Source organism: Anguilla rostrata, chromosome 15 (assembly GCF_018555375.3).
Source record: "Anguilla rostrata isolate EN2019 chromosome 15, ASM1855537v3, whole genome shotgun sequence".
NCBI lineage: Eukaryota > Metazoa > Chordata > Actinopteri > Anguilliformes > Anguillidae > Anguilla > Anguilla rostrata.
In genome coordinates this window covers 1,646,148-1,658,396 of record NC_057947.1, presented here as the reverse complement: position 1 = coordinate 1,658,396, position 12,249 = coordinate 1,646,148, and the positions used below count along the sequence as shown (strand labels likewise).

General features: G+C 41.3%; 1 protein-coding gene and 1 long non-coding RNA gene across 17 annotated transcripts in view; one reads left to right on the top strand and one right to left on the bottom strand.

Moving 5' to 3' along the window:
- LOC135240548 (uncharacterized) overlaps positions 1–12,249 on the top strand; it is a 225,593-nt gene that overhangs the window by 91,648 nt on the left and 121,696 nt on the right. The gene's annotated exons all lie outside the window — the stretch shown is intronic.
- LOC135240533 (NACHT, LRR and PYD domains-containing protein 3-like) overlaps positions 1–12,249 on the bottom strand; it is a 241,755-nt gene that overhangs the window by 116,020 nt on the left and 113,486 nt on the right. For 13 of the 16 annotated variants that reach the window (XM_064310114.1, XM_064310115.1, XM_064310113.1 and 10 more), the window contains exons 13-14: positions 9,453–9,792; positions 8,185–8,687 (exon numbers count right to left, since the gene is read on the bottom strand). In XM_064310114.1, coding sequence (XP_064166184.1) covers positions 8,185–8,687; positions 9,453–9,792 — 843 coding nt within the window. Of the gene's footprint in view, positions 1–6,861; positions 8,688–9,452; positions 9,793–12,249 lie in introns of those variants that run through there. The other 3 variants (XM_064310105.1, XM_064310118.1, XM_064310119.1) reach the window with 3 other exon arrangements.

The following is a 12,249-nucleotide window of genomic DNA, read 5'->3' as shown; positions in this document are numbered from 1 at the left end:
AATATGTATCTTTGATTAATACATTATGGTGACAGGCGATATGCTTAATTGGAATATGGTGATAATTACTTGAGTTGTTGTAGTTTATGGTTGAATCGGGATCGTCAGTCAGGAATATTAGTCACGATATAATTTAGAAAGTGAAATACGTATATTAATTTCTGATTTCACTCAGAGCTGTCAATATGTTAATTCGTTGATGTTTGATTGTAGTTATTTAGGAATGGCAAGAAGATGCTTTAGGTAGAAAACTGATAAATATAGCATATCTGAAACGTTAAATTTAAGATAGAATGTTATCCTATTTTGTCTAAGACCATTTCTTCCATCAGTCATGGAGAGCTTCAGAAATATCATGCTCTCCTTGTGTAGCCAGACATGGTAATTCTCATTTAGCTCAGCCAGCTTGACAGCGCAGCCAGAATCTGGGAGACTGCAACTCGCAGCTGGCACAGGCAGACTGCAGCACACAGTCACCCAGAGGAATCGCTTTCCTCAGAGGAAAGGACGACTGAGCTGAAGGGTCCCTCCCTCCTCCTGGGACCTCACAGTAATGATCACTGATCCTTGCACAGCGGCTCACCGGATTGGTCAGCGCAGCGTCAGACGTCAGCTTGGTCCTTTCCTTACGGGTTGGAGGATGCGATCAGAAGCAGCAGTGGACCTCCTGATTGGTAGGCTGTAGCAGAGCCCTGCTGTAAGGTGCTGGGAGAGCTCTGGACATGAGGACTCCACTGCTGTGACTGCCTGCTGTTCACTGCTCGGGTTGTTCCATCCTTGTAAATCATACTATCAATTATTAGAAAGTGATATTATTTGAGAGCATGCTTCGAACAACTCGTCATTGGCCAGTGACGGATATGAGTCACGTCATGGGAATTCCTTCCGTAAATATTACTATAAGTTTGGAACATTGAATTTATTAAATATGCATCGTTTAGACTTTGATTGGCTAGAATTGTATTATAATCTCAACAGTCAGTGTACCGTTACAGTTGCTCCCCTTACAGCACTGGCAGTATGGTCCAGCTAGCAAGTGCAGTCTCTTGCAGTCTGACTGGGAGGTTTTTGTCACGGCTCTCATACACTGTGTAGCCCCGCCCTCGATGATGTAGCCCTGCTGACAGTAATAATCTCCTGCATCTTCAGCCTGGACTCCAGTGATTTTCAGTGTGTACTGAGTCCCAGATCCACTCCCACTGAAACGATCAGGGATCCCAGACTGGCGACTTGTGGCATAAGATATCAGAAGTTTAGGAGCCTGACCAGGTTTCTGCAGGTACCAGTGGAGATTGTTGTAAACGCTCTCACTGGCTGTACAGCTGAGAGAGACAGTGTCTCCCTGCTGAACAGACCGAGCTGCTGGATCCTGAGTCAGAACTTTATCTGCCTTTGATTCTGAAACACAAAACATGGAAATGGATGTCAATGCATATTAATATTTTCAAACAATGTGCTCAATTCTGGTACATTTGACTAGGCTATGACTGCCACTTATGTGAAAAAGAAAAGGACACAAACTGAAATGTGAACTACAACAAAAATCTCAAAGTAAAATGGATGCATTTTGTTGCCCTACCGGTGCATTTTTCTCACCTTGTACAAGGAGTCCCAGCATCACCAGCAGTAGAATGTTTGACATCATCATAATGCTGCCTGTGTCAGTGTCTGTGAAAGGACTGGACAGTCACTGATCAGTACTGGGGGTCTTAAAGTGTGTGGAGCAGTGAGGCAGGACAGGTATGCAAAGCCCCTTCCTCTATACAAATCCTGTCACACACAGTTAGTGGAGCTCTCATGTGTGAACAGCAGTGGGTCTATAGAGGGCTGGGACACGTGCTCTATTCACTGCTGTCTTTCCCTACTGTGATCTCTCGTTCTCACTCTTTCTGTCTCCTTCTCTCTCTCTCTCTCTCTCTCTCTCTCTCTCCCACTCACCTGATTCCCAGTGTGTGCAGGACCATGGACAGCAGCCGCTGGCCAGAGTGGCCAGATGAAAGGGTCACTGCCCAGAGGCTGGGGATCTCCCTCTGGTACTGCTTCACTGGCGCTGTGTGATCGTCCCCACAGATGCTGATCAAAGCCTGGAAGCCTATGGCTCTCTGAACTCATGAACCTGGTGTTCTGTTCTCACCCGCAAACTCTTCACTACATCTGAAGACACTTGGAAACCATCTCACAGATTTAAAAAGAAAAAACAGGATTAATTGAAGTCCAAATTGTCTAGTTCAGTGAAGTGCAGTTTTGAGGGTCCAGGTGACACATCTGGAGATCCAGGCTATGTTGAGGCTTGGCTTGGGGAGGAGTGAATCTGCAGCGGTCCATGACTATGGAGTGAGGGACAGGGATCCAGCAATCACTTGAACTCAGGGCGAGGAAACAAAGCTGAATTGATCTGTGAACTCAGGGCAAGTCAGGGCAAGGATCCCCACGCGAAAATAAACAAAGAAAATGAAGTTAGCCACTATATATATTTTCAACACACAAGGAGTCAAGGAATACACGGAGGATGTATTGATTACTTTAACAGACTGTGATCCTTCAGTGACCCAGGATTGAAACTTACACTTTCATATCAGTGTTATTATCCCTGGGGTAGAAACGGCACTAATCAAGACGAAACTATAAATTCAGTTAAAGTGGCCATCGTATCAGAAATGCTTTCTGTTCAAGTTGTGTTCAAAATAAGGTCTAAGTAAGACTAAGAAAAATACAAATTAAAAAAGGTTGAATGATTACCTGTATGGCTCTCCATGGAATTGAATTCCTCTGGGATTCGACAATAGCAGGAAACTATGACGCTATCCAAAGAAGAGGTGAAGAGCGCTCCTCTGTTCATCTCGCGCTACTACACCTGTCACCGTCACATCATTTATCATTTCCTACGAATCGAACAGCATTTGTCATAGGAAGTGTTTTGAAACATATTTAATATTGATGACTCAGACAGCATAACGACTTGCGTTGATAAGCTTAACAAACATCATCTTAATTGTCGTTCTAAGATTCTCCAGCAGGGGACCTCCTAGCGCTACACATGTCTGACGGGCCAACAGTGTGCACAACAGGCAGGTTTTTGTGCAGCCAGTTAATCAGACTGAATCACTGTGGTGGACTTTCGGTGGCGGGACCAAATTGGAAGTCGGCAGTAAGTGGCTATACAAACAAGGCTTTTCAATATTTTCCACAGTGATATTAGAAGATTCGATCTGTTTCGATACATTCATTTTACATTACGTTTCTTCGGGTTGTTTGCATTTTACGTTCCACATTCTATTTTCTGCCGGCTGAATCAGTCACTGAAGTTGAACTAGAAGTAAAATAAAAGATATGTATGTGAGAAGTTCAAAAGAGCACGATATATTTGCGTTGGATACATACAAATAGAAGTACATGGAACACATTTTTTTTTACAAGCGAATCGTTGATACATTTGAAAAGCTGCGTGAAGTCGTAGGCTACATTCGCTAGTTAGTGCACTCAGTATGTCCCTTGTGAGCTAACGGTGACCCTTCTAACCAATCGTGAGCTTGTCATTTTTACCTTAAATGCTGATTTTAAATAGGTTAATATTAGCCTTCAATCACTCCCTTTCGCTGCACTCCACTGTCACGGGACACAGAGAGCTAACGCGTTAACTAAAGTTTATGTTTAATTTATTAGCGTTATCGAAAGCTGAAAAGTTGAAGCGGACGTTTTGTGTAGCGACCCGGTTGAAACAGCTAATTTCTCTGATGCAGTTTACTGGCGGTTGATTTAATTAGCGGTATTAATGTGACGAGAAGCGCTTTGTCGTTTGAATGCATAACACGCAATTGCTTGAAGAGTCGACACATTTTAGGCGTGACAGTTTAACTGTTACTTGTAAACCGTACTGTTATATTGTCATTTATCAATAAAAAATCTAGCCTATTGCATATATTGTTGGTGCTCCTTACATTTTGGTGGGTGCTCCTAACTTTTTGAAGTTGGGAGCACCAGTGCTACCAAGTAAAAAAGTTAATAGAGCTTGTAAGTGTAAACGTCACCAAGCCACTCTCCTCGTTTTCCCGCAAATTTGTCAATGGGAAAATGAATGGGACAATTTTCAATAAGCAATATTTTTAGTTACATCGTGTACTGTACAGCATATGGTTTGTAATGACAAATAAACCTGACTTTGACAGCTAGCTAGCTACCTGCTGATCCAGCCATTCCTAACGTTAACGTTAGCTAACCGAAACTTTATAAACGATCTTTCATGCTGGCGCTAACAGACCTGCTAATCTACTCTGGCTGCATATGGCCTGCTCTACATGGTTAGATTTGGAATGATTTTCTCCCTTCTTAACATTATTGTCTTGACCATTGAAAAAATGCATTAAGCTAACCAGTGGCACCGCATTTTTCGTGGGTATAGCTAGCTAGCCACCGGTGTTGAGTGCAGTTGGCCCTATCTGCTGGTCCAGAGTCAGTTATTTTCTTCTCCTACTAATGGTTAAAGTTAGGACCTGGGAAGGGAAATCTGATCCTAGACCAGCAGTTAGGGGCAGCCAAGGCACCGCACTTGGCGGGTAGACTTACAAGCACACGTGGTTGTGACGTGTATCCGTGCGACTGATTGATTTAGTGTAGTTCAGGACCACCAGCACATCGTAAATCGACATAAATCCGTTTTTTCCCCTCCAGAGATTGAAATAAATATAACCAAGCACATGCTACGGTATAGAATGAAAAACGGTGAATGAAGAATGAACGGTCCCAAAAAAACGTGAGAAATCTTTTATTTTTAATCGCTATAGATATTTTACAATCAATGATTTTTTAAAAGTCAATAGGATTTTAACATTGGGCTGTGACGTCACGAACCAGACGCCCCCTGGAGGCAATTTGACTTACAAGCTCAATTTCGAGCCCTGATATTATTGAAGCTGCACTTCCCTGGCATATTGTCGGCACAGTAGGGCCTACGTTTACTAACTGCTACATTAGCAGAAGCGTGCCTGTAAACAGACTGAGCCAGACCAAATTAACTTCTCACACCACCAAAATACCGCGAAGGTTATGTTCCAATTTACGTTTTATTACTATACATACTATTTTTATGATTGGGTTAATTAGTAATTCTATTTGATGCAACTTTAGCTATATTTACATTACTTTTCCAAAACTTTTCAAAAAATATTATTTTCCATAACTTTTCCAGGGCCTGGAAATTGCATTTTAAATTTCAATGACTTTTCCAGGTTTTTCATGACCGTACGAACCCTGGGCTTTCCTCCTTATCCTCGCCCCTGCCATCCTGCCAGGGAGAAACCGACTATGATGCCATGCTGCCCAGGACTCTGAAAGCAACTGATAGATAAAGACCAAACTATTATTTCTGATAAAAAGCTAGTTTATGTAATGCTGAGGACTAAGAGGTCACCATGTGCTTATTCAGTATTCATGCTATATGACTAGACACAGCCAATCATTTATTTAATTATTTATTTTTAAATCTTACTATATGCTTATGTATTAACCAAGTACCAACTGCCCCTGCTTTCTTCAGTTCGTGCTTATCCATTTTGTTGTGTGTAGGTACTGGACTCTTTCTGCAGAAATAAATCCTATTTCTTACATGGATATACCTTGCCATGTCTGGTTATTATAAGGGGAGAATTTTCTCTGCCCAACACTATGAACTATTACAACCATTATGAGGACTTCTACAAAACAAAGAAGATAAAACTGAATAGTTTTGATTAAATGTTTTGTTCATATTTAAACAAAAACAGTGTATTTTCTGTTCATATGCAAGTGCTAAGAGGTATAATAAACGGTTCTGTTCCCATGAACAGTTCCACAGGGAGAATATTCCCAGTCTGGCAACAAAGAATGCACTGACTTTCTGAGGACTGTACAGTAATGTACCACCCAATCCATCCAAATTTCTAAAATGCATTTTCAACATTCCAAAGGTCCACTCAATCATTGACCTAGCCCAGCCAAACACATGATTAAAAGCAAGTTTCCAGTGCATTCTGGGCTCATTGTAAACACTATCTGAGGGGTGTAAAGCTGGTCTCCCACCTATCTCATTCAAGTAGCTTACACAATTAATTCCACTGCCTAAATAGCCAGCATTGGACTGCATAACTGAATACAGCTTTCCTTTCAAATTGTTAAACTGAAATAAACAAAATATTTCTTGTATCTGTGTTATGTGTGTATGGATTCACATGTGTGGCACAGTTATAATTCCAAAATAGCATGAAAACCTGGTATAGGTTGGTTTGACTGCAAACACATTATTCAACACCAAACTCACATAGTGCAAGTTATATTGACACATCCCTGATTGCACCAACAAACCCATGTTGACACAAGCAGATTAACCGCAGACCATAAAACTAACAACCATGGTGAAATTGAAAAATATGACACTAGCAATTCCAAGTGTGTTTGTGCCTATGCTGTCACCAAAATAGGGCTCCTTTTCTTAATACTGTAACTTAATATAGCATCTCTTCATTTTAATATGCTTGAATTGTATCTTCTGACAAAGGTTGATCCATCAGATTACTCTGCCTATCAATGAACTCCTTATTTATTTCACAATTGCTATCTTTGCAAATAATTAGTAAATATATTAAATCAGTAAATCGTAATAGTAAATAAGATAAAATATATGGTAAGTGCTGAGGTTTTGCATTTGATTCTGCTTATGTTCTGGATATAAGACATTAAATGAGGGCACGAGTTAAAACATCTTGATTCAGAAATCTTTTTTTAACCAATTTTTCTGTTGCCCATCAATTTTATTGCACTTTATTCTGACTAGAATTAGAAAGTGGGAAAGTATGTGGTCAATCATCTACATTATTAATGACATAATACTCACACGGCCTTCCTGCAGTTCCTGATTGCTGGTAGCAGTCTCTGATGACCTGCTGCTGATGTGTTGTAGGTCTTCAAGTCAAACTCATCCAGGACCTTCTCTGACATCAGTAACACAAAGGCCAGAGCTGAACACTGGTCTGGTTCCAGCTTTATATCAGAAAGTTTTCCTGATCTCAGGGAATTCTGGATTTCCTGCACTAGGTAGTTGTCATTCAGTTCATTGAGACAGTGGAACAGATTGATGGTCCTCTCTGCTGAAGACTCCTTTCTGATCCTCTCCTTAATGTACTGGACTGTTTTCTCAATGCTCTCTGATCTGCTTTCTGTCTGTGTCAGTAGTCTTTTAAAGAATGTAACAATGGGATTTGTTTTGTGTCTTAAGAAAGTCTCAACGGAGTCCAGAGAGAGGCCAAGAAGGAATCGGAGGAAAAGGTCCAGGTGTCCATTCTTACTCTCTAAGGCCTGATCCACTGCACTCCTGTGTAACTCAGAGAACTGCACTCTGTCACTGTGAGGTTTTGATTCTTCTGCTGTGAGTACATTTCTTTTCTCATTTACACATGATTGAAATACAAACAAGGCAGCCAGATACTCCTGAATGCTCAGATGCACACAGCAGTAGACCTTCTCCTGATACAACCCACACTCCTCTTTAAAGATCTCTGTGCATACCCCAGAGTACACTGAAGCTTCACTGACATCAATGCCACTCTCTCTCAGGTCCTCTTCATAGAATATCAGATTGCCCTTATCCATCTGTAGGAAAGCCAGCTGCCCCAGTTTCAGGATGATTTCTGTATCTGATGCTGACATCTTTGGGTCTGTCTCATCAGTGCCACGATACTTCTGATTCTTCACATTAGTCTGAATGAGCAGGAAGTGTGTGTACATTTCAGTCAGTGTTTTGGGAAGATCTCTATTCCCTACTTTACCCAACATTGTCTCCAGAACAGTAGCAGAAACCCAGCAGAAGACTGGTATGTGACACATGATGTAGAGACTCCTGGAAGACTTTATGTGTGAAACAATTCTGCTGGCCTGGTTCTGATCTCTGATTCTCTTCCTGAAGTACTCCTCCTTCTGTGGGTCATTGAACCCTCGAACCTCTGTCACCTGGTGGACACACTCAGGAGGGATCTGATTGGCTGCTGCTGGTCGGGATGTGATCCAGAGGAGAGCAGAGGGAAGCAGATTCCCCTTAATGAGGTTGGTCAGCAGCACATCCACTGATGATGACTCTGTTATATCACAGCAGATGTCATTGCTTTGGAAATCTAGAGGAAGTCGACATTCATCCAGTCCATCAAAGATAAACACAACTTTGACTTCATCACCTTCAACACTTTTGATCTGTTTCAGTTGTGGAAAGTAGTGCTGCAGAAGTTGCATCAGACTGAATGCTCTTTGCTTCTTCAAATTCAGATCTCGGAAAGGTAGAGTGAAGATGAAATCAACGTTCTGATTGGCTTTTCCTTCTGCCCAGTCCAGAATGAACTTCTGCACAGACACAGTTTTCCCAATGCCAGCGATGCCTTTTGTAAGCACAGTTCTGATGGGTTTCTTTTGTCCAGGTAAAGGCTTAAATATGTCATTGCAGAGGATTGCAGTCTCCTGTGTGGTTTGTCTCTTGGATGCTGTCTCAATCTGTCTGACCTCGTGTTCATTATTGCCCCCCCCACTTCCCCCCTCTGTGATGTAGAGCTCTGTATAGATCTCATTGAACAGGGTTGGGTTGCCCTGCTTTGCTGAACATTCAAATATGCATTCAAACTTCTTCTTCAGATTCATTTTCAGTGCCTGCTGGGCTCTTTTTATGGATTCATCTGAAGGGAGGAAATATGAGAAATAATTATCTTTGAAATAAACATTTCCCATTCAATAACAGATTTTAAGAAGAAAAGGTAAAAAAACATGAATGGATTCAATTTTCACAGTATTTCACACATATCAGTGTTAAATACCTCTAACAGTGTGTTACACACCTCACACAGCATTACACACCTCTCACAGTGTGCTACACACCTCTCACACAGTATTACATAACTCTCAACTATAATCCATCATAAATAAAACGTATCAGCAAGAAAATGATTAAGAAACTACATACTTTTGAATTTGTATGATAAAGCTGAAGGAAAAAACATTAAAACACTAAAAATGGGTTCAACTGTCCTTCTACATTTACTTTCTCAGGTTTACATTTTGGACATGTCCTTGTGGTAAAAAAATGTCTTCAAAGGTCACATGGTAATTTAAAAATCTAATATTTCTATCCTGAGTGCTCTTTAGCCCTGGATACAAACTCAAGGCAGTCTGTCTGATGGGACAGTGGTTTAGTCACTGGCTTTTGAGCACAAGGTTCCTGCTTTGAACCCCCCTCAGGGACATTTAATCTCATGTACATTTGCTTACCCCCATAATCACTGCTTCATGCTATAGTTTAATTTAAATGCCTTTGTGTGCGCATTGGTTGTGACACTTTCTATATGTAATGTTGTCAATGTAAAACACTATTATGAAAGTGTGGATGCAATGACTAATTTCAGCATTTGAATGGACACACATTAGTAATGAGAGAAAGCTCTTACTGTGCTGCTCATCTCTCTCCAGTGAGTCGGCGAGATCCTTCTGCTTCATGTTCTTCAGGATGTGGAGTGTGATCTTCAGAGACCTCTCACTGCCACAGGTCTCCAGCATCTTCTCAACTATGTACAGGGCCTCAGGATCCTCCTGCTCTCTCTCAGTGCATTCTGGGTAATCAGCAATTTGATGACTCTTGAACAATTCCTTCATCTTCATGAACTTAACCAGTGCAGAAGGATCTTCAGGCAGACTCTGAAAGCATTCTGGGCAATCCTGACTCAGATGGCTCTGAAACAATTTCAACTTTTTGTCCTTCTTCAGATTCATCAGAGTGCGCAGGAGAGACTGAAATAAACACATGAAGAGATGTGCTGTATCAATGTGAAGTAAACACATTAAAAGGTGGGTTGGTAAGTATGTCAATTCATCATAATTGACAATTAATAATATTATTATCAAATAATAATAATTAAATAAATGTTACAGAAATCCCGGCCGGACCCACCCAACACACAGGATAACAGGCTCCAGCCCCCCCACAACCCTGACCAGACAGATGGAAGGAAGGAATTTTGTTTTGTTTGGTTTTTTCCCTCCTATAAACACCTTTATTTTTTAGGTTGGCCCAGTGTAAAATACTTAGTTACATGAACTTGGTCATTTTGGTTTTGTATTCGAATGGAGTATAACATGTAGTTCATAAAACTAAATATATTTTGTTGGCTGAATAGCTCAATATGAGTTCATACAGCTTATTCATCATTGCTCTGACAACATAAAAGAATTGTCACCAGAGCAAAGAGTTTGTAATCCACAGAACCTTGAAAGTACAGCAAATCTTAAAGTGAATTATTTAAATGGAAGAACCAAAAAAAATGTTCAGGGTCTTCTGTATTACAGTCGCTGAAATAAATAAACGCACAGGATCCTTGTTTTGTGTCTTGTTTCTGACAGCCAGAAAAGAGACAAATACTTCCAGACACCAAACATGCAGCAGTGCTAAACGCTCATATTTGAAGACTTTTGCTCCTGATCGGTGGTTTTGTCAAGATCCTACTTGTACTAAATCATGCATTTCCATAGAATAATGGAGTAAATGCTATTTGTGAGCTGAATGCTTCTTGTTTAAAAGTCTAAGTTTGGAGTCCTCCTCTGCTGCCATTTGTGGGACCTGCTAAAGGAATCTGAACTTTCTGTGAGGCAGGAAGGGCCAGACAGCACTGCAGAGCAGGATTAGATGTTGAGGTGTGTCTTGAGGGGTTAAATGTAGCACATTAGCATTAGCACTAACGCTTCTTTTGCACAGCCAGGAGCTTCACTTACTGTTTCCACTAAAGATTCTTCCCAAACATTTCCGATTTTTAAATCCAGGGAAAATATTTATACCACTTGGTGATCGGGTGCTCTTTGGCGATCTAACACTCTGTGCAAAGTGGCAGCAAGCAAACACAAGTGTCTTTGCTACTTTTAGACTGACACAGTTGTCATTTTCCTGTCCAGCGCCGGCACTGTTTAAACAGCAAATTAATTTGTACCCATCTGGGCAGGTTGGTCTTAAGATCAGGTGTGGTCAGATGCAATGCTATTTTCATCCAGCTGAAAGTGCTAAAAACATGAGAAGACCAACGAAGAAACCGCATTGCTACTTTAAGGGCACATTATTAATACAGAAATGTGCACCTACATAAGCGGGTGGACAGCACCACATACTCTTCCTGCCTGTTACGCGCACACAGACACACAATCATGCATAAACATATCAAGATTACTATGTGAAGGATTGTTATTGTGTATATCAAGAATACACAATAAAAAAATATAACGTCATAATGAATAAATATTGAATATCTGAATTAGACAATCGCAGTAATAAGAAATAAATTTGGCCACGTGAATCATAAGGGTGTAAGGTTGGGGCTGGCGAGCAACGTCAGAAGCGGACAATAAATCAACGAGGAGTCTAAAAGCTGACTGCGAATAGCAGTCGACCACTAAGCGAGGTAGTACAAAGGAAATAGGGGGATAAACCCTGGCAAAAGGCCAAACAAAAGGCAATCCTCAAAAACAGGACGAAAGTCTCTTGACTGAGAACCAAAAACAACAAACACATAGGTAAGTAAGATCTCGCAGCTCAAGACTGAGACTAGCTGGAGATAACACTCCACAATACCCTTCTAAGAAAAGTGACAACTCTGAGGTTCCCCGGTTGCTACGTATTTAGCTCCCGTACCAGTTAGCCATCGAGTAAGTCACACCTAGCGCTCAAAATACCCAGAGCGTTACCGGCTGCTTGTAAAATGCAAGAGCACCGAGCAGAGGGAGTGAGGTCCCTATAAAGGGTAGACTCCAGTTGGACCGAATCAGCAATTAGCGGGGAATGTGAGAGCGAGGAGAATGTCCTCTGCCGCCACCCAGTGACAGCACCACCACAAGCACAGGCACATTACAAAGGGAGCCCACTCAGATTATCCTGGATAAAGACGTGACTCCTTTATATTGGCCAATTCTGTCATTCCTGCAGCCTTCTAGGGGGATCCCCAATGGAGGGGTGACTGTTAGGGGACAAGAGCTATCCATTAAAGACACAGCTGAAGATATGCATATAATATAGTGTGTGAATTGTCATTGCCCAGCGAATACTGCATTTAGATTTTGGGATCAGTAGCACAGGCTGGCAACTCCCTCTTTCCTCTCCTTTGTGACTGGTCCATGTCTGGCTGTAACTTAATTTTGAGACTGTATCACAAGAGATTGTACAGTTGATGTAATTTACCACTGTCTACTCAAAATCCTATCTGGGTT